Raw genomic sequence first — 19,540 nt, 5'->3', positions numbered from 1 at the left:
AGTAAAATCCCTCTATCTATAATCTAGGGAGAAAATAAATGATTGGTTGTAAATAAACAAATATACCAAGCCACTTGTTAAATAGAAATGATATTTGAACAACCATTTTGAGATAACTTTTGTATCAATTTTCTCGCTTATATTTACATTGTGTTTTTATTTTCTCTCTATTGTTTTGATTTTTATGTCAATAAATGTATTTCTTTGTATGTTTTGATTGTCCCACTAGTTGTATCAAAAAATAATTGTTCAAAATAACATTTCTTCTTGTTAAATCACCTTAAACATGTGTAACATTTGACATGTTTAACGAACTCAAAGAGAACACCAACATAAATAGCCAAAATATATAACATTTATCATTTAATGAACCGAAATAAAATAGAAAAATCTTAAATGACCAAAGTAAAATCTAAACATAATTTTGAGGGGCAAAAATGTAAAAATAATTGAAGGGTTAAAAAATATTACTTAGCCTTAATTAAAATAATAAATAGACAAATACATTTTCTCTTGCTAATATCAACAAATTTTATAATATACACTTTTTGAAATACAATGACTATATATATTAAGAACAATAACATGCGTGAGTTGAAGTTCGAATACCAAATTATCCACTTATCACACTTGTGTGAACTCAGTCACTACAAAAGATATATTAATTATTCTTTTATTCTTGTTTATTATGTGCTCACATATTTATAAATAATTGAATGAGGACACAATTAGTTTCTAAGAGGAAAGAAAACTATGAGATCCAATTTGTTTGAGAAAATGATCTGTTTTCAGTTTTATTTTGTTTTCCATGTTACACTCCTTGGTTTCTTGATCTGCAAGATACAAATATTTATTACACGAGTTAGTGTTGATATTTATTATAGACCCATATTGATGATTTATTATTATTAGTAATTTATTAAGATACAAATGCCATCACACTCCAACTCCATAGTTAAAAGTTTTGGTGTTATGTGGGTTATGATTGAGTTAATATCTGCAATTCAAACCAAGATAAAGGCACAATGCCCTCCTTTTTTCATGCAATTTTTGTTCATTTCATTAGTCTTGGTGGTTGGGAATGGTAGATAACATGAAGCAATCACATGATCTCCAGCACAAACCTAATAGAGAATAGCATTAATTGATTTGAAGTTACTTTCACACCTCTCTCTACTTTATATATATTTTTTCATTTTAAATTACATGCACCCTTTTCATAAAGAAAGCAAATAAAATTAAACACAAAAAATCTCACAGGAAAGGGGTATCTTGCTTTCTTTGTTCTGAAGCCTTTGTCACTTTCTTGCATATTAAGTTTGGGGTCACAAAAGAATAAAAAGATACTCTATAAAATAAACAAAATGTGTCAAAAAAATAATATAAACAAAATGAACAGAACAAGGGAAAGAAAAACAAGAAACTACTAGTTATACTTGTGGCTTATAGTTCATAGAACTTTTAAGTAATAAAATGAAAAGCAAGGTTATAATGACTCTCAAAATACAACTTCTATATATGTTTATGCACTCTTAATTATACGTATTAATTTGATAGATTAACTAAAAATTTGTTTTCATATTCTATTACAGCATTAATTAACTCAACTCAATAGGTTTAAAACGTTAACCTCAAAGAGACAACAACAAAATCCCTCACACATTGGAAAAAAATGTATGTATCACACCTTAATTGGTACATCAAACAAATAAGAACATACTCAAATTAAATACAATGTGCATTATCACACACCTTAATCGGCATTGCCTATGACTATAGCTAGCAACACATTGTTTAATTAGAAGTATATCTAACAATCAAGCTTATTATAAATTTGTAACATCCAACACGACACGTAATTCAAGGAAATTGACAAGCTACATATAAGACAGGATGATGTTTTGCATTCTGTCAAATAAATTAGGATGTATGAGTATGATTCTGTTCAGTTATTACAAAAATTCAAATCACTTTCATCAAACTTTGAGAGGCAGATAGCTTTGAAGAGTAGATGAAATAAATGGAGCCTCATGCCTCGAGGAAACTAAAATAAATGCCTAGCTAACACCAGATTGTTGGGTATAGCTCATTGTAGTGAGCAGATCCCTTACACTTCAGGGTATTTTGTAAATTGGATTGTAGTATTTAAAGTACAAGTTGTAATTTGTAACTCTAAGTTGGAATAATAGAAAATCATTGTAGCCACTACATGGTTAGAGATGTAGACACAATTGACTTACATGTTCTTGATTTACATTTTTGTATCTGTTTTGTTTTGAATATGTTCTAGCACATACAATACTGCCATGCACATATGAACATTATACAAAATCAAATCATGGTGATTGCAACTTACTTTCCATCTAGAAAAGACTCCCAAAATTTTACCCTTGTAACATTTCGAGTAATTTTTATATGTTTTTAGGTTTAAACAAGAAAATGGTCATCTTGAAATTTTATTATTTAAACTGAATAAATTTTTCTTTTGAAGGAAAAGTACTAGCATGTTCAAGTAAATTGCTTTTGTTTGAGGATTTAAGTCATTTAGGATTTATTGATTGATTATCAAGTTGCTTTTGCCCTTATGGAATGAATAGGAAAATTATTTCTTGAAATCGTAGACATCATTTAAAATGGTCTCTTAGTAAACTTTCGTTGTTGGAGACAATGATGTGATGTGACACGTTGACGAAACATATCACGTTGCATCATTTCAGATCAATGCCGGCTCATTAAAAATTAATTTGCATATGAAATTTAGGTTACCTCTTTGACAAATTTGTCACTAATTATTATTGTGCATGAACTAGTTATGGTAAATTATCCCCTACGGATTAAGAGACTTGTTGAGAAACACGACATCCATTGATAAAAGGTGAAAACGCTTAATGAAACTTTGTATTGATAATTGTGAACAATCTTACGATTGAAAAAATTTGAAAATAAAAGGGTACATCAAAGTCTATTTACGGGCATCCACTAACTATACACTAAAAATCCTAATAACTGGCTAACTAGATTTTCAATAAGACCTAAATTTTATAGACAAATTAGTATCTGATGTGAGATCAAATCGGAGGGACCGTATTTCCACTTAACATGCTCATAAAGGTAAAAGTTAAATGACTAATTTGATGGCCACTTTACAATTTTAAGGGTGTTTTTATTAAGTTGAAAAAACAAGAAACCGCTTTTTTATGAATGCTTACCAATTCAAAGATGAATTTGCATATTCAATCACAATTAATCTATTCAAAGATGTGCTTATAGGTGATTTTATTTGCAAAACTCGAACATTCTTCGAGACCAGATGTGACATTTTGGTAGATTCCTTAGCCGGAGCTGAATACTATTATGTTGAGCAGTCACAATGGAAACAATACCATCTAGTTACAATGTCATTACATTTTCAAAATAGTGCAAACACAAAGTCGCATAATAAACAAAACACGCTACTACCATGTCGTGTTTCTGAATTCACGAATATCTTCGAAACCAAATGTCTTTCTATTCCATTAAGAAAACACAACATACTTCATTCATTTTTAACCTCTTCCCTTTTTCTCAATCTTTCTACCACTCATTAGCCACACATCAAACCGCTTCTGTTGATTCCTTTCCTCCACAACCAACCACCCACTACGGTTACACTTCATTGCTCCAATCTTGTATTGATTCGAAGGCGTTAAACCCCGGTAAACAGCTCCATGCTCAATTCTACCATCTGGGTATTGCTTACAATCAGGACTTAGCCACTAAACTTGTCCATCTTTATGCGGTTTCGAATTCTCTTCTTAATGCACGTAACCTGTTTGATAAAATTCCCAAACAGAATTTGTTTCTGTGGAATGTTTTGATTCGCGGTTATGCCTGGAATGGGCCTCATGATAATGCCATTATACTATATCACAAGATGCTTGACTATGGGCTCAGGCCCGATAATTTTACTTTACCGTTTGTTCTTAAGGCGTGCTCGGCTCTTTCTGCTATTGGAGAGGGAAGGAGTATACATGAGTATGTGATAAAAAGTGGGTGGGAGAGAGATCTTTTTGTAGGTGCAGCTCTTATTGATATGTATGCTAAATGTGGTTGTGTGATGGATGCCGGTCGCGTGTTTGATAAAATTGTTGTGAGAGATGCTGTGTTGTGGAATTCTATGCTTGCAGCTTATGCTCAAAATGGTCACCCTGATGAATCAATTTCTCTATGCCGGGAGATGGCTGCAAATGGTGTTAGACCGACCGAGGCTACTCTTGTGACTGTGATTTCATCTTCAGCTGACGTTGCATGTCTACCTTATGGGAGGGAAATCCATGGATTTGGTTGGAGACATGGATTTCAATCGAATGATAAGGTTAAAACTGCTTTGATTGATATGTATGCAAAATGTGGTTCTGTGAAAGTTGCACTTGCTTTGTTTGAGCGGCTTCGGGAGAAAAGAGTTGTTTCTTGGAATGCAATTATTACCGGTTATGCAATGCATGGTCTTGCTGTTGGAGCTTTGGACTTGTTTGACAAAATGCGGAAGGAGGATCGGCCAGATCATATAACCTTTGTTGGTGTTCTTGCGGCTTGCAGCCGAGGGCGTTTGTTGGATGAAGGACGAGCGCTGTATAACTTGATGGTGAGGGATTATGGTATCACTCCTACAGTTCAACATTACACTTGCATGATTGATCTCCTTGGTCACTGTGGTCAACTGGATGAGGCATATGATCTTATAAGAAATATGAGCGTAAAGCCGGATTCTGGTGTATGGGGTGCTTTGCTGAATTCATGTAAAATCCATGGGAATGTGGAGTTGGCTGAGTTAGCTTTAGAGAAACTAATTGAGCTTGAGCCTGACGATTCTGGAAATTATGTGATTTTGGCGAACATGTATGCTCAATCAGGCAAGTGGGAAGGAGTGGAAAAGTTGAGACAGGTAATGATAGACAAAAGAATAAAGAAAAACATTGCCTGTAGCTGGATTGAAGTAAAGAACAAAGTGTATGCATTTCTTGCCGGAGATGTTTCACACTCAAATTCTGATGCAATATATGCAGAGCTCAAGAGATTAGAAGGACTAATGCATGAAGCTGGATATGCCCCAGATACAGGATCTGTTTTTCACGACGTGGAGGAAGATGAGAAAACAAGTATGGTGTGCAGTCACAGTGAAAGACTAGCTATTGCATTTGGACTCATAAGTACATCGCCAGGAACCCGGCTTTTAATAACAAAGAATCTCCGAATTTGTGAGGACTGCCATGTTGCTATTAAGTTCATCTCAAAGATTATGGAGAGGGAAATTACTGTAAGAGACGTTAATCGCTATCATAGTTTTAAACATGGTATGTGTTCATGTGGCGATCATTGGTGACAAGGATGCAGTCTAGTTGGGAAAACTGGCCAACACAATTACACAACATCTCTCACATCAGAGTTTTGTCCAAAATAATTGAGTTCATTCATCCATAGAGCTGAGTCCATATCTATATCTAAATCTATATGAGCTAATGGTACAAAATTGTCAAATTGAGTATGGATATCTAGCACTAGCATTTACATGTGGCATTGTATCATTGAAATCAATAACCATGTAATGCTAAATGGTGCAAAATTTTGAGAATGGATATGCTAGCATTTACTTGTGGCTTTGTACATTGAAATTAACAATGGTGTATTGTTTATCAACCTTAGTTCTTATTTGAAAACCGATTACCCCATACACTTTCTTGCATTTCGTGCGTGTAGTTATCAATTTTTTTTGGTGATAGTACAATACAATTTAAGAGAGCATTTCATACAAACATTCTAGACCTGTAGTTTTTTTCAAATAGAGTTCGTTGCTTAGGTTTATTTTCAAATGTAGTTCGTCGCTTCGATTGTATTATCAATCATACATTCCAGACCAGTAATTTAATCTCACGTATTCACATGTTTGTATCGTGTCGCACCCCTACTAGGCTACTACATGTTCAATTTTGGTGCTACTAGTTGCTCAAATTAAAATAATGTCTTGGTTGGTCTACCCATTGTAATGCTCAAATTTATGAGTGAATTGCCAATCCTTTGAATATTTAATTATAGAGGTAAATTGTAATGTAAAACATATTTCTAAATCACATCTTTAAATAAAACAAAAATCTTAAAAGTATTCTAAACAGGAAGATAGATTATATCTCTTTTTACAATAATTCTAATTATATCTTTAATTATCTTATTTTAAATTTAAAATCTTAAAAGAAAAAAATTTAGACATTTTATTCTCTCTGCAATATGCAATATCTTCTTTGTAACAAGTTTGGAGTACTTATTTGTTGTTGTTTGTAGACGAAATAACAAACACCACTGTAAACTTACACACACAAAACGAAGAATTTGAGGCACCATAAAAGATATTCAACTTAACAATAACGATATTATCAATTGTACTAAATTTTAGAAATCGTTTGGAGTACGTTTTTCAAATTTTCTTTAGAGAACCTAAGATGATCTAGATTTTTTTTCTTCTATACTCATGATTTAGAAATGGAACTTCTAAGTGTTCAAATCCCTTATCACTTGGACCAATTTATTATTATTCAGAGAACAGTTCTTTACCAAAATAATATAAAAAAGAAAAGTAAAAAGAAATAACCAAAAAAGAAAAAGAAAGAGAAAAACGAACCAAAACGACAACGTTCCACTCATCCCCAAAGTGTGAGAAAGAAAGAATTTAGAAAAGCGTTGGAGGAAGAAAAGATCCATCATCTGAGTTTTTGCAGAGCTCATCAAATCCAACCTCCATTCCCGCTTTCTCACTTTTTCTCTCATAAACCGCACACGTAACCCTAATTCATCATTTAATTATCTTATTTAACACGATTTTAATTAATTTCACCGACAATCTTCCTATTTTTTTGTCCATTTTCAATGATTCATTTCATAAATTAAGCTCAAGCTTAACCATGATCTAAATTCCTGACTGAATCATACGCATTCATTCATTAAGGTAAGCTTCTTCACTATAGATCTTAATCCTTTTCCTAATTCTTTTCATATTCATATTCATTCCCTCTGCATTGATCCAGTTTCTGATTTAATGTTTTATTTATATGCGTAACTGTTTTTTGAATTTTTGTGGTGTATGAATTGAATTTGATTGTATTTTCATGATTTTTATGGGATCTGAAATTTGTGTGTGGATTAGAGTTTTGAGTTTTGAATTGGTGTGTAGGTTTTGAGATGGCATGGTTTAATGCGAAAAATGCATGGGGGAACTTCCCTGATTTGGCGGGAGCTGTGAATAAGCTTCAAGAGAGTGTCAAGAGTATCGAGAAGAATTTTGATAATGCTCTTGGTTTTGAAGAGAAAGATGGTGAATCCAGTAATAATGAACAAGGTAATTTCTATTTCAGATCATATTCACTATCTTTGTAGCACCGACACTTCTGATTGAAGGCGTCCTGTCTGACACGACATGAATACATGTGATTACATTCAATGATATAATTTTTTAAATTATTACTAGTGTCAGTGTCGTGCCGTGTCGTGTCAGGTGTTGGTGTCTATGTCCGTGCTTCATTGTTGCTTATCTTTGTCTTCTGAATCAATTGTTGTATCGCGTGAGAAATTTAAGTTTTGTAGATAGGAATTTTGATATGTTAGGTTTGATGTCTGTTCTTAAGGTGGGGAGAATTATTAGCTTTTACGCTGATTAGAGTTGTGCCCTTTTCGTTTCCAGCTTCAGAATCTTCAGGATCATGGCCTATACCTACTGATGGGAAGGCGCTATTTAACCCTGTCTTGGCCTTTATGGGGAACAAAGGTGAGGAAGATAGTGAAGAAACATCGGAGAACATTGAATCCTCTAAGCTAGAATCTGAACCTGAGATGGCAGAGGAAAAACCCGAGTCTTTGGATCATGTTCCTGTGGCTGAGGGAAAAGAAGTCATTGAAACAGATAAAAGAGACAATGTGGAAGCTGAAGAAATCACTGTACAAGAGGAAAATAAAGTGCACGAGACAGAAGAAGATGGTGAGCATGTAGAGTCAGTGGATGGAACAACTGTACAGGATTTGGACCACAGAAAGGATGAACAGCAGCAGTTACCGGAGATGCCTGTTGAATTACCCGAATCTCCCATTCAGAAGTCCGAGAATTCGGATTCGATTAGCAATTCTGAAGAGAAAGAGATTGCTGAAGTGGGAACCTTGGAAAGTCCAGTTATGACGCAGCAGCCCATGGTTTCTAACATTGTAGATGATGTAGTTGAGGGTAGTACTAGTGAGCTTGGTGAGTCTCGTGGTACTAGTGATGTGCATGATACTATTGGAGTTGAGACAGAAGAGGAGAGTAAGGAAGAAGAGAGGGTACACACAGAGGAGAATGTAGAGAGAATTTCTTCTGTTCAACCCGAGACATCAGACGATACCGAGAAAAGAGATGATACAGACACTTCTGTTCTACATTCCATAGCTTCTGAAGAATCCAATAGCACCGATCAATCGTATAATGAACACCAGTCCATTGCTACTCCAAATGAATCATCTGAGGTGGTATCTGATTTGGTTTCACATGACAATGAGACAATTGTTGAGGAAAATGAAAGGGACCATGCCAATAATATTGAAACAGACATAAAAGAGCAGCATTTGAGTTCAACACAAAATATGCATGACTCGGATTCCAAACTTGAGTTGGAGAGGGTGAAGAGGGAGATGAAAATGATGGAGGCAGCATTACAAGGTGCTGCAAGACAAGCTCAGGTATTTCATAAACTCTACATAATCTTTAAAGAAATAAAAAAAGCTTTTGAGTGCACATTCATTTTTGTTGCAAGTGTCCAGATGGGAAGAATAGTGTTCTAAGTGGCCAGATTGGAAAAAAATGTAGGGCTCCGATCTTGTTATTTTTTTAGCATGAAAATGTTCACATGGTCTCAAGGTAGCTATTATTAAAGTGAAGAAGTTTTGCTCTGCTGTTGAACTTTTCTTCTTGTTAAGGTTTCTAATTCACTGTCATAGATATGCTTGCTTGCTTTGTTGTGGACTGATTGAGAAGTAAACTTCACAAATTTTTTCTTTTTGGTATTAGCAATGAAAGCTTTTGTGATGCATATTTATTTTGTAACAAGTTCCCAGACAAGTCAATTTAGGGTTCATATCTTGTTACATTTTGAGCATGAAAACAAGTGTTCATATGGTCTCTTGGCACTTGGCAGGATTTGTTATGATTAAGAAGTTTCTTCATGGCCTAATTGTACTTTTCTTATTGGCTATGGCCTAAGGGATATTTTGCTAGGCTTCTTGTACATTAAACTAAGATCATGAAGATTGCCTTGTGGTGTTAAATAGTTAAGTTTTTAATTCACTTTATTGTAATTTGTTTTCTTGCTCCATTTTACCCCTTTTCTTCATCTATAACCAACTTATATCTTCTGAATTTTTTTGTTAAATAAAGTGACACTAATGACCATTTTACAACTGTATTTAAGGGGATTTGAACTCAGTCTCTTGAGATTACAAATTCAAGCTTTTACCACTAAGCTGACACGTCATGGACTAGATAAGTTAAAGGCTATGAATCATTGTTGGCGAAAAATCATTTGATGTGATTTTCTTGATTGATGTATCTATATGTCCAAAAAGCTACATGTGTTGTCTAATTATGCTCCCAGGCTCCCAACCTTTGTCTCCTATGTACAATTTTTGCAGCCATGAGAGTGTTGTATGTATTATCACAATTTTTTACTCTTGGTTCTCTTTGCAGGCTAAAGCTGATGAGATAGCAAAATTGATGAATGAGAATGAACAATTCAAAGCTTTAATTGAAGATTTAAAGGTATATTTATTTTTCAATAAATGGTAGTTAGGATCATGTTATGCTTTAATAGTAGTTTTTTCATACACTATGCTGCATTGTAGTTTTTTTTTTCCTTGAACACTATGTATTTGTTTTCCTTTGTACATCTCTATTTGATAATCCTTTGGTGTTTTTGGTGTTGGATGTGCGGTAAAACCAGATGGGATAAGATTAGAACTGACCATATTAGAGAGAGAGTTGGGGTAGCACCTATAGTAGAAAAGGTGGTAGAAAATAGGCTTAGGTGATTTGGACATGTAGAGAGAAGACCTATAGATTATGTAGTAGGGAGAGTAGATCAGATGGAGGATACTCAGATCACTGGAGGCATAGGAAGACCTAGAAAAACTATCAGAGAAACTATTAGGAAAGATTTGGAAATTAATGAGTTGGACCGAAAGATGGTGTATGATAGAACACTATGTTGTAATTTGATCCATGTGGCCGACCTCACTTAGTTGGAAAAGGCTCAGTTGTTGTTGTTGTTGTTGTAAACTAATTAATTAGCATGTTCTGTTTCCCTTCTTTTGTCATGTGTCCCGTACCCCAACGTTCTTAAAAATATTTCTATTTAATTATCGATAATTGTGGAGCAGAGAAAGTCCAATGAAGCTGAAGTTGAGTCTTTGCGAGAGGAATACCATCAGAGGGTTTCAACTCTAGAGAGAAAGGTATCATTTGTCATAAATCTTATGTTTCCTGTCCTTATTCAACAAAGTTTTCAATAATGTAACTCAAAATGATTTGTTCAAAAATTGTGTACAACATTTTCAATCTGTACATCAAAGTTATAATTGAAATTTTTGTCATGGAAAACAATATACCGTGTCACAAATGACACAAGTCTTGTTAGCCAAGAAAAAGAGTTATGGGGATGATAGCATGTATTATAATTTCAATTTTAGAGATCACGAGCATGCTAAGCATTGTAGGGGTTGGTATTAGAAATTCATCTTGGATTTTGAAAATTGTGATTTATCAAAAGGATTATTGGATATTACATATATGTTTTAAGGGTATACTTTTAACTAAAACTGTTATGAGACTCCATGCATTTTGTATTTAATTGTAGGTTTATGCTCTCACCAAGGAACGGGATACGCTTCGTCGAGAGCAGAATAAAAAAAGTGATGCAGCTGCTCTATTGAAGGAAAAGGATGAAATAATCACTCAAGTTATGGCAGAAGGTAATACTATTTGAAATCAAAGCTAAATCTGTATTATCCTGACTTCAGTGGATACGGAACTTGTTAGGGTTGATTATATGGATGTTTCTTTTAGAGATATGTCAACAAAGTCTGAAATGACAAAAACTGTAACTCTAAATTGTTCTGTTCGATACTTCTTTAGACAAATACTATAGCAATAACACGATCTTTGGATGCCAAGAGAAATAGAAACGAAGGAAATATGAAGAGAGAAACAGCGAAGTGGAGTAGAAGTTTTATATTGTTTGGATAAACAGAATAGAGGAGAGAGAAATAATACAAAAACTTCTTTGCTCCAGGTAGGATGAATAGAAATGAGTAGAGAGAAATCGATAAAAATAGTAAAAGATAAATTTAACCTTGTAATTTAAGTTTAAATATTATGCATTTATTTTTTATTTTGATTTTAGACACAAACTATTTTTATTTTAGCTGTACTTTTTCATAAATAGAAAGAAAAAAAATACGATCAGTCAAAACTGAATCCAATCGATACCAACCACTTTGTGCATCAAATCCAGTCGATTACAGCTTGCCCCCGAACTTTGAAGCCACACACTTTTATCTTGTCAACTTTGTGTAGCTAGCCTTTTTTTATGTGAACTTTTATTTGAATCTTGAATTATTTTGAGGTTCATATGCACTAGCTTATGTTTTTTGTCATGTCATTTGTTTTTACATAAAATTGTCATATTTTTATTAATAATGTATCTTACGATTCAAAACAAGATTCGATTCATGATTCAAAAAATAGGCCGTCCTTCTGATAACCATGTTTCATAGCACAAACAAACTAGATGCATCGTGCGTACTAATTTTTTCCTTTCAAGTTTTTATAGGCAAGAATTTTAAGGTTAAAAGTGTTTAATCAATTCAATTTTAGTGACTGCTACTTTGGTGTTTTGATAGTTGGAATTGAAAATTGAAACCTAGCTTGATGGACACTACAGCTTGGGATCTAAGGTTATAGATGAAAAAGTTGACCAAACATATTTTCAAATTAATTCTTTTAGAGGTTCGCTTGGTGGAAAGGATTGAATAATGTCAACAAAAGAGAAAAAGACAAAGGCTGTCAAAATTGAGAGTTTAAGAAAACTCGTATTGTGACAAAAAATAATATTTAGATGACATACATTTATACAATACAATAAATGCATCCATAATTCAAAATTTCATCTCAATTATAAAGCAAAAAGTTTATGTGAACAAAATCAAACTAACAAAAAGGAAAAGGAACTGAATGTAAAAAATGAGATAGAAAAAAGATAAAATAAACTCTTAAAAATTCCCTGTGAGTTTACCGAGTTCGCTGCAAGTCCAGCTGAGTAAACTTGGTTTCATTTCCAAGTTTGCCTTAATTCGTATTTACAGCAGAGTCAACTCGAAATTGATAATACCTAGATTCGTGAAATCATTTCCACAAGTTAACTAGCAATTTTAACAACCTTGGGAAAAAGGGATAAATTAAGGAAGAATGATGTCTAGTTTGTATTTGAACTGTGACCTGTGAGTCTGTTACTGTTCTCCGCTCTGCTTGGAAAATGGATAATTTCATCTCAAGGGCTTTGCTGTTAAATCAAAAACTTTCTCTATTGAAGCATATGCCAACAGGTTACTTACTAGCGATTGATTATAGAGGTCCTTTTTAAGATTAAATTTTTCCTTCATCTCAGGTGAAGAGCTTTCCAAAAAACAGGCTACTCAAGAATCTACAATAAGGAAACTTAGGGCTCAGGTATGCAGAGTACTTATTTTATCTTCCTACAAGAGTCTTAAATCCTTTTCTATCCGTAAATGATGAATCTTATATTTACCTTTTTTCATGAAAGCTAGATTAGAGATCTTGAGGAGGAGAAAAAAGGTTTGACTACTAAACTTCAGGTAAGTGAATACCAAGAGCATTATTGAAAGTTATTATTTTTCTTGCTGCTTTTTTGAAAGTTATTACTCTGTTGAAAAAGATTTTCTTCGTGATATAGTTTGGCTGTAAAAATCCCATTTCACTGATTGTAATTATATAAATGTCATATTACTTTTAGGTCTCAAGTGTAATTTATGATTTATTCTTGTGTGCTACTACTGCTGTGGATCCTCTATGTCTTTGGAAAGCATCAAATTCCGTTTTAAAGTAGTAGGTGTTGACACTCCTAATGTTATTTGGATTTCTAATTTAAGCTGCTGTTTGGTTGATGACATGCAATCCAGGTGGAGGAGAATAAAGTAGAAAGCATCAAGAGGGACAAGACAGCTACAGAGAAGTTGTTGCAAGAAACAATAGAAAAACATCAAAATGAACTCGCAGTGCAGAAAGAGTATTACACTAATGCTTTGGCTGCTGCTAAGGAATCTGAAGCATTAGCAGAGGCTCGAGCAAACAATGAAGCAAGAACTGAGCTAGAGAGTCGTCTAAGAGAAGCCGAGGAACGTGAATCTATGCTAGTCCAGGCACTTGAAGAGCTGAGACAAACATTAAGTAGAAAGGAACAGCAGGTTTTTGTTGTGTTTTCTGCCTTCTTTTCTTTTTACTAAATTGACTTTCGCAGGATTTAATTCAACTGTTTCCTTCATCCATATCCAGGCTGTCTTTAAAGAAGACATGCTCTGTAGAGACATCGAGGATCTTCAAAAACGTTACCAGGTCTGCCCCTGCTCTCTGCTTGTCTGTCAGTTATTTAACTTTTTGAGGATGCTGTTTTTCCTTGTTTTATTGAAGTTTTAGTAGCGGTGTTTGCGCATTTGGTAGTTTTCTAATTTGACTTGCATTTGCTAGGCAAGTGAAAGACGTTGTGAGGAACTGATTACACAAGTTCCAGAATCTACAAGGCCACTATTAAGGCAAATTGAAGCCATGCAGGTAATAAACATATGATCGAGAATTGCTTTTCCTTCTGTTTTTTGTTCTGCTGAGTGGGATCTGTGCTGAACTAGAATTCACCTGATAACAGGATTCAAATGCCAGAAGAGCTGAAGCTTGGGCTGCTGTTGAAAGAACTCTTAATTCTCGACTACAGGTCTATAGAATAATTTACTTCTAATTTTAGAATCTTTCCTACTAGTTATTATTGTATTTATTTATCTTTTTCAATGAAATCTACAGGAAGCCGAGGCTAAAGCTGCAACTGCTGAAGAAAGAGAGAGATCTGTGAATGATCGCTTGTCTCAAACCTTGTCTCGAATTAATGTTCTTGAGGCTCAGGTTCTGCAATTTCTTGAGTGAAATCGTGTCTTAAATGGCGGTTTTTGTGCATGTGTGACTAACTTCAATGAATTTCAGATTTCATGTCTTAGGGCAGAACAAACTCAATTAAGTAGGACCCTTGAAAAGGAGAGACAAAGGGCAGCTGAAAGTAGGCAGGAATATCTTGCGGCAAAGGAGGAAGCTGACACTCAAGAAGGTCGTGCTAGACAGTTTGAGGAAGAGATTAGAGACATAAGACAGAAACACAAGCAAGAGTTGCAGGAGGCATTGATACACAGGGAGCTTCTTCAGCAGGTAGAGTTTCTGCTTAGGGTTTCAAACTTGCATCCTAAAGTGACATCCATGTTATATGAAGCTCTTGGTTTCTTGCATTAAATTTATCTTATCTTTCAATTCTTCCATTACTTTGGTCATTGAATGTACCAGCCAAAGACATTTGTTTGGTTTCTTGCTGATGAATTTTTCTGAAAAATGTAACAAAAGAAAGCCAACTTGCTTTTTTAGGCATTTCAAAACATATGTGGATGCTTGGGATATAACAAATATTAGCGACATGATGTAGAACATGTGAGAAAGCTATGGAGCTGAAACCATATACTAAAATAAAAACAAAAAATTGATGGGATATGTTATTGTTGGTAACAATGTTGAATTCCATCCATCTTATTAGAACCTTTGTGATTTTTATGTCATTTTTTCCAGGAAATAGAAAAAGAAAAGGCTGCTCGATCAGATCTGGAAAGGACTGTTCGCGCTCATTCTGCGCCATCATCAGAACAAACTTCCACAACAAAGCATAATTCTGCTTTTGAGAATGGTGTGATGCTCTGCTTCTCTTTACATCACTCGGTTCAGTTGTCTTGTCTGTCATATTTTCTATAATATACTTTATGATGTAGGGAATCTTTCCCGAAAACTCTCTACTGCAAGCTCTCTTGGAAGCATGGAAGAAAGCTATTTTCTTCAAGCATCACTGGATTCATCTGACAGTTCTTCTGAACGGAGAAATCCGGGAGAACTAAGCATGAGTCCTTACTATATGAAGAGCATGACACCCAGTTCTTTTGAGGCTGCCCTTCGCCAGAAGGAGGGTGAACTTGCTTCGTATATGTCACGCCTGGTATGGTTCGTTGCCTTCATTCTCTAGTTTAATATTTGGCGTCATGCTGATAGAAACTGGTACCAATAGCCTAAGTTACTGAATAGCGACTGTTAATTATTGAGTAATATCTAGAGTAAGGTTCTCAATCGGAGATAGAACTTACACTTGCACACAAACATAATTGAAATGTTGCACAGAACACACATATGAAGATACAATTCCTACCAAGGATTCGTGAGACTGGGATCTCTCCCTTTCCAAATAGCCACTCTAATATTTCCTGGATAACCAACAATGACAGGCTGTTTCCTTTTTATTCACACACCACACATAGCTAACTTAATAACTGCTAGTTATAAAATAAATAACTGTCTACTGCACAGATTAATTTTTTCCTCTCCTCTTATAAACATTCTTTGTTAGAGGCCTAACACATACCATCCAGTTGATAGCTCTATTGTTTCTTGTCATTGAGAACTTCTCATAATGTATAAGTAATGAAATTTATATTAAGCTATTAGATCATATGATGTTGATGTTGATGTTAATTTTATTTTTTATTTTTAGAATACAATGATGACATTTTTTAATTATAAAAATTTCAGGCATCACTGGAATCTATTCGTGATTCTCTTGCTGAAGAGTTGGTCAAATTGACAGCACAGGTAATTTCAGCATCCTGTATATTACCGTAGAAAGAGAGAAAGGAGACGCAAGAATACTATTATGGGATAGACTATAATGTGTAGTGACCCTCATATTTATATTACTAGTTAGTTAGTAGGTTAAGAGAGTAATACAAAAGAAAGACATGTGATCAAGCCCATATACTCAAGACTAAACCCTAGCAACTTACTTTAATAACTCTTTAACAATTATCCTCTGGTCCATTTCCTTGTTGAGCACAATTTGCATATCCACACTGCAGTGTGAAAAGCTGCGTGGAGAGGTTGCTGTGCTGCCTGGCTTAAAATCAGAGCTAGAAGCACTGAGGAGGAGGCACTCTGCTGCTTTGGAGTTGATGGGTGAACGTGATGAAGAGGTAATTTTTACACCTAATTTTGCTTTCTAAAAGCGATATTTTAGGGGGTGTTTGTGTTTTGTAAGTGTTTGATATTTCTAGGATTTTTAAAAAATTTATTCAAGGGAAATGTTAACGAGTGCCCTAAGGGCACTCTTTAAGAGTTTAAAATAGTAAGGTTTTATGAAAACGTGTGCATTCAATGCATTGAAAATTGAAATGTTTAGCTTTTTAAATAAATGCATTGAAATAATTTCTTTATTTGGAATCCTTAAAGAGTGCCCTAAGGGCACTCGTTAACAAGACCCTTTATTTAATTTGAAATTTAAAATATTAAAAATAGAACAAGTAAACAGAGGGAAGTGAATAGTTATTGTTGTGTTTTATTTCCATAAATATAAAATAATACCTATAAATGATTTTATAAACTAGTACCAAACATGGAAATGTTTTATTCCCAATCCACTTTTCCAAAATATTTATGGTAACCAGACCTTGAAGCAAACTCACCCTGAAAGATATTTTTTGTTCAGATACAAGTTTGGACAGTTCCTGTCGTTCCTGCAAATTCTTTTTTAAGGAAAGTAATTGCACTCCTAGAAATTTAAGAAGGAACTCACTCTTGTTCACCTTATAAATTTTCTCGTGGTTGAAATATTCAAGAGCCCAGACATCGCATAACTGGATTCCTCTCCTTCCGTACAATCTGATAAATCAAAATAAAATAAAAAAGCACTAGACACACTAGGCCTTAAATACAGAGAGGGACAATGGAGAAAAGATAACTATTTATGGGTTAAACTAGTTAGTTATGCAAGCCTCTGACTCTAAAATATTGTCATTATTCTATCCGATTTCCTTTCACATAATTATAAATAGAAAAGTTATCTACTTTCTATCTGAACAAAATTGAATGTGTTTAGCTGGAGGAACTTCGTGCGGATATTGTCGATTTAAAGGAAATGTACAGAGAACAAGTCAACTTACTTGTGAATAAGGTACTTTAAGCAAGATCTTTTGTTACTTAGAAGCCCTAGTTATCTTTTTATATTATTTTCTTTAATCTAACCATGCCATATATTTTTTTACAGATCCAGATAATGAGTTCATCAACCTAATTTAGCCGAAGAAGGGGCTTGGGGAACGGAAAGGCTAGTAGCGTCTAGCAACCATTTTGCGATGGCCATGTCTTTGAGCTGTGTACGATGTCAATTGGCACAGTAACAGTACATTGGAGATTAGTGCCTTTAGACTCTGAAGAATGACTCCTTTCAGGTCTTCAAGAAAGGATTTATACTTTGTCTGGGCAACATATATTGATATTGACGATCTCCCTTGCTAAATATGATTTGTATTATGAGTTATGACTTGAGGAATGTTGTATAGTCTGTGAGAATCTTCTGAGATATAGGGATTCTTTTCGAGTGCGTGATGATACAAATAAACAAAATATATATTACTGTGACCATGTTACTGTTTTTTCTGGGCCCTCCTTTTCCATGCAAATCAGTTGGTGTATTATAAATCACAATTAGCATGCCTTTGCAACTATCAATGTAACTTTTTATTTTATTTGAATACAGTACCTTATTACGATTTTATGACTTAACAATAAAATAAATTTTTAAATTGAATCTTTTTATTGGCTTTAGATTTGTATCTAAATTTTATCGAACATGTTTGAGTAAATTACACTTTTCTCTACTATTAGATGTTTGAATTACATTACCCTCCCCCTCTTATGTCAATATATATTATCCTCCTCCTCCCCTTTATGCAAAATACATTACATAAAATTACACTCTCATTTCCTGAGAGAAACTTGAATGAAGACATGGCCATCGCAAGGGTAGTAGCACAAGTCTTTTCAACAACTCAAATATTCATGAAAGTTACAACACTGCGATCACTTACAACATCAAGGGGATACATGTTGCAACAGCCAAATCTTACTTGCCTATATAAGTAGCCCCCCAGCTCTAAGCAAAGTACAACAATTGACAAACTTACAGGTGACATTTCACATGGGAAAGGTGAATCCTTTCCCACCATGGGAAACTTTTTTTTAACCATCAGATTTAAAGGGAACATTGATCTTACTATAGGTTGTCTACAATGTATATTCTTTCTTCATCAAGCTCTTAGTGTCATTCACGGCTTAACTTTCACTTTTATTGCCTTCAACCTCCGTCTATGGAATTTTATTTCAATGAAGAAGAACAATAACCAATAAATCATAAAAATAACAAATTAAGGGTACCGTTATTCATACTTGCTCAACATCTCGATGAACAAGTTCATGGCATTTAAAATTGGTTTTTGTAGCATGCTCTAAAAATGAAGAAAATAACAAAGATCTGCCAGACTCATATCAGAAAACAAAGAAAAATGAAGGAAAAGGAATAAGAAATATAGTTGTAACAAGGACAGAAAGAGTAAATCTAATTGTAACAAGGAACACTCTGCATCATCTCCTATAATGCTTGCAACTAAAATCAAATACCCACAAAATTAAAATCATTAAAAACGATGAAAGAGTCAAAATGAAAACTGAGGAAAAAAGAGAAAGGAAAAGCACCCATATCCCATCTTCCCAAAATCAAAATGTTCAACGTAGAATGGTTGAAGGAGAATCGGTGGTGGTGTTTGCCTGTTGGGTGAGAGAGACATGGAGGAAAGAAAATGTGAAAAAAAATCTAATGGTGAAAGAGCATGATAATACTGTGGTCTTCCTTTGATCAAATGACTAAAACCAAACTGATCCATAAACTTTCCCATATGAAATAGCACCAAACTTACAAGCGCAAGAGAAAAAGCTACACTTGAAATAAAGAAAGACACAAGTGCTATTCATTTCATACACTTTCCATCAAAATATTATACACTTGTATTGAGCTAGAAACGTCATCATTCTCTCTGTGTGAGTAAACTCTGTACTTGTATCTTATCATTGATGTAAACTCTTCAAAGTACCAAGTTGTAGACAGACTTTGGAAATGCAACGAGACTTAGTTACGCGGATCTTTCTAATGAGAAATATAAGGTATTGTCATGTAGATAAAGATATATCTTAGTGTTTGTAATTGATTCACATTATAATGGATGAAGTCCTCCACCACCTTCTCTTTCACTTTGCAAAAAAGACTTTCCAAAACAACAATGATGGCGACGAAGATCTCAA

At 34.1% G+C, this 19,540-nt stretch overlaps 2 protein-coding genes across 2 annotated transcripts; both read left to right on the top strand.

Moving 5' to 3' along the window:
* Window positions 1-3,168: 3,168 nt before the first annotated feature.
* LOC11423288 (putative pentatricopeptide repeat-containing protein At3g23330) lies at window positions 3,169-5,710 on the top strand. Its single transcript, XM_003597687.4, has one exon. The coding sequence runs from the start codon at window positions 3,500-3,502 to the stop codon at window positions 5,360-5,362; it is 1,863 nt and encodes a 620-aa protein (XP_003597735.1). The 5' UTR covers window positions 3,169-3,499; the 3' UTR covers window positions 5,363-5,710.
* A 953-nt stretch (window positions 5,711-6,663) lies between these two features.
* On the top strand, window positions 6,664-17,955 carry LOC11425783 (golgin candidate 5). Its single transcript, XM_003597686.4, has 20 exons — window positions 6,664-6,976; window positions 7,202-7,366; window positions 7,709-8,733; window positions 9,737-9,808; window positions 10,426-10,500; window positions 10,902-11,016; window positions 12,711-12,772; window positions 12,871-12,918; window positions 13,243-13,527; window positions 13,616-13,675; window positions 13,808-13,891; window positions 13,983-14,048; window positions 14,135-14,233; window positions 14,312-14,530; window positions 14,939-15,053; window positions 15,136-15,356; window positions 15,944-16,003; window positions 16,267-16,380; window positions 17,283-17,357; window positions 17,451-17,955. The coding sequence occupies exons 2-20, from the start codon at window positions 7,210-7,212 to the stop codon at window positions 17,475-17,477; spliced, it is 2,979 nt and encodes a 992-aa protein (XP_003597734.2). The 5' UTR covers window positions 6,664-6,976; window positions 7,202-7,209; the 3' UTR covers window positions 17,478-17,955.
* The last annotated feature ends 1,585 nt before the right edge of the window (window positions 17,956-19,540 follow it).

Source organism: Medicago truncatula, chromosome 2, assembly GCF_003473485.1.
Source record: "Medicago truncatula cultivar Jemalong A17 chromosome 2, MtrunA17r5.0-ANR, whole genome shotgun sequence".
Classification (NCBI taxonomy): Eukaryota; Viridiplantae; Streptophyta; class Magnoliopsida; order Fabales; family Fabaceae; genus Medicago; species Medicago truncatula.
The sequence above is the reverse complement of the archived record's forward strand: the minus strand, read 5'-3'. Positions and strand labels throughout refer to the sequence as shown.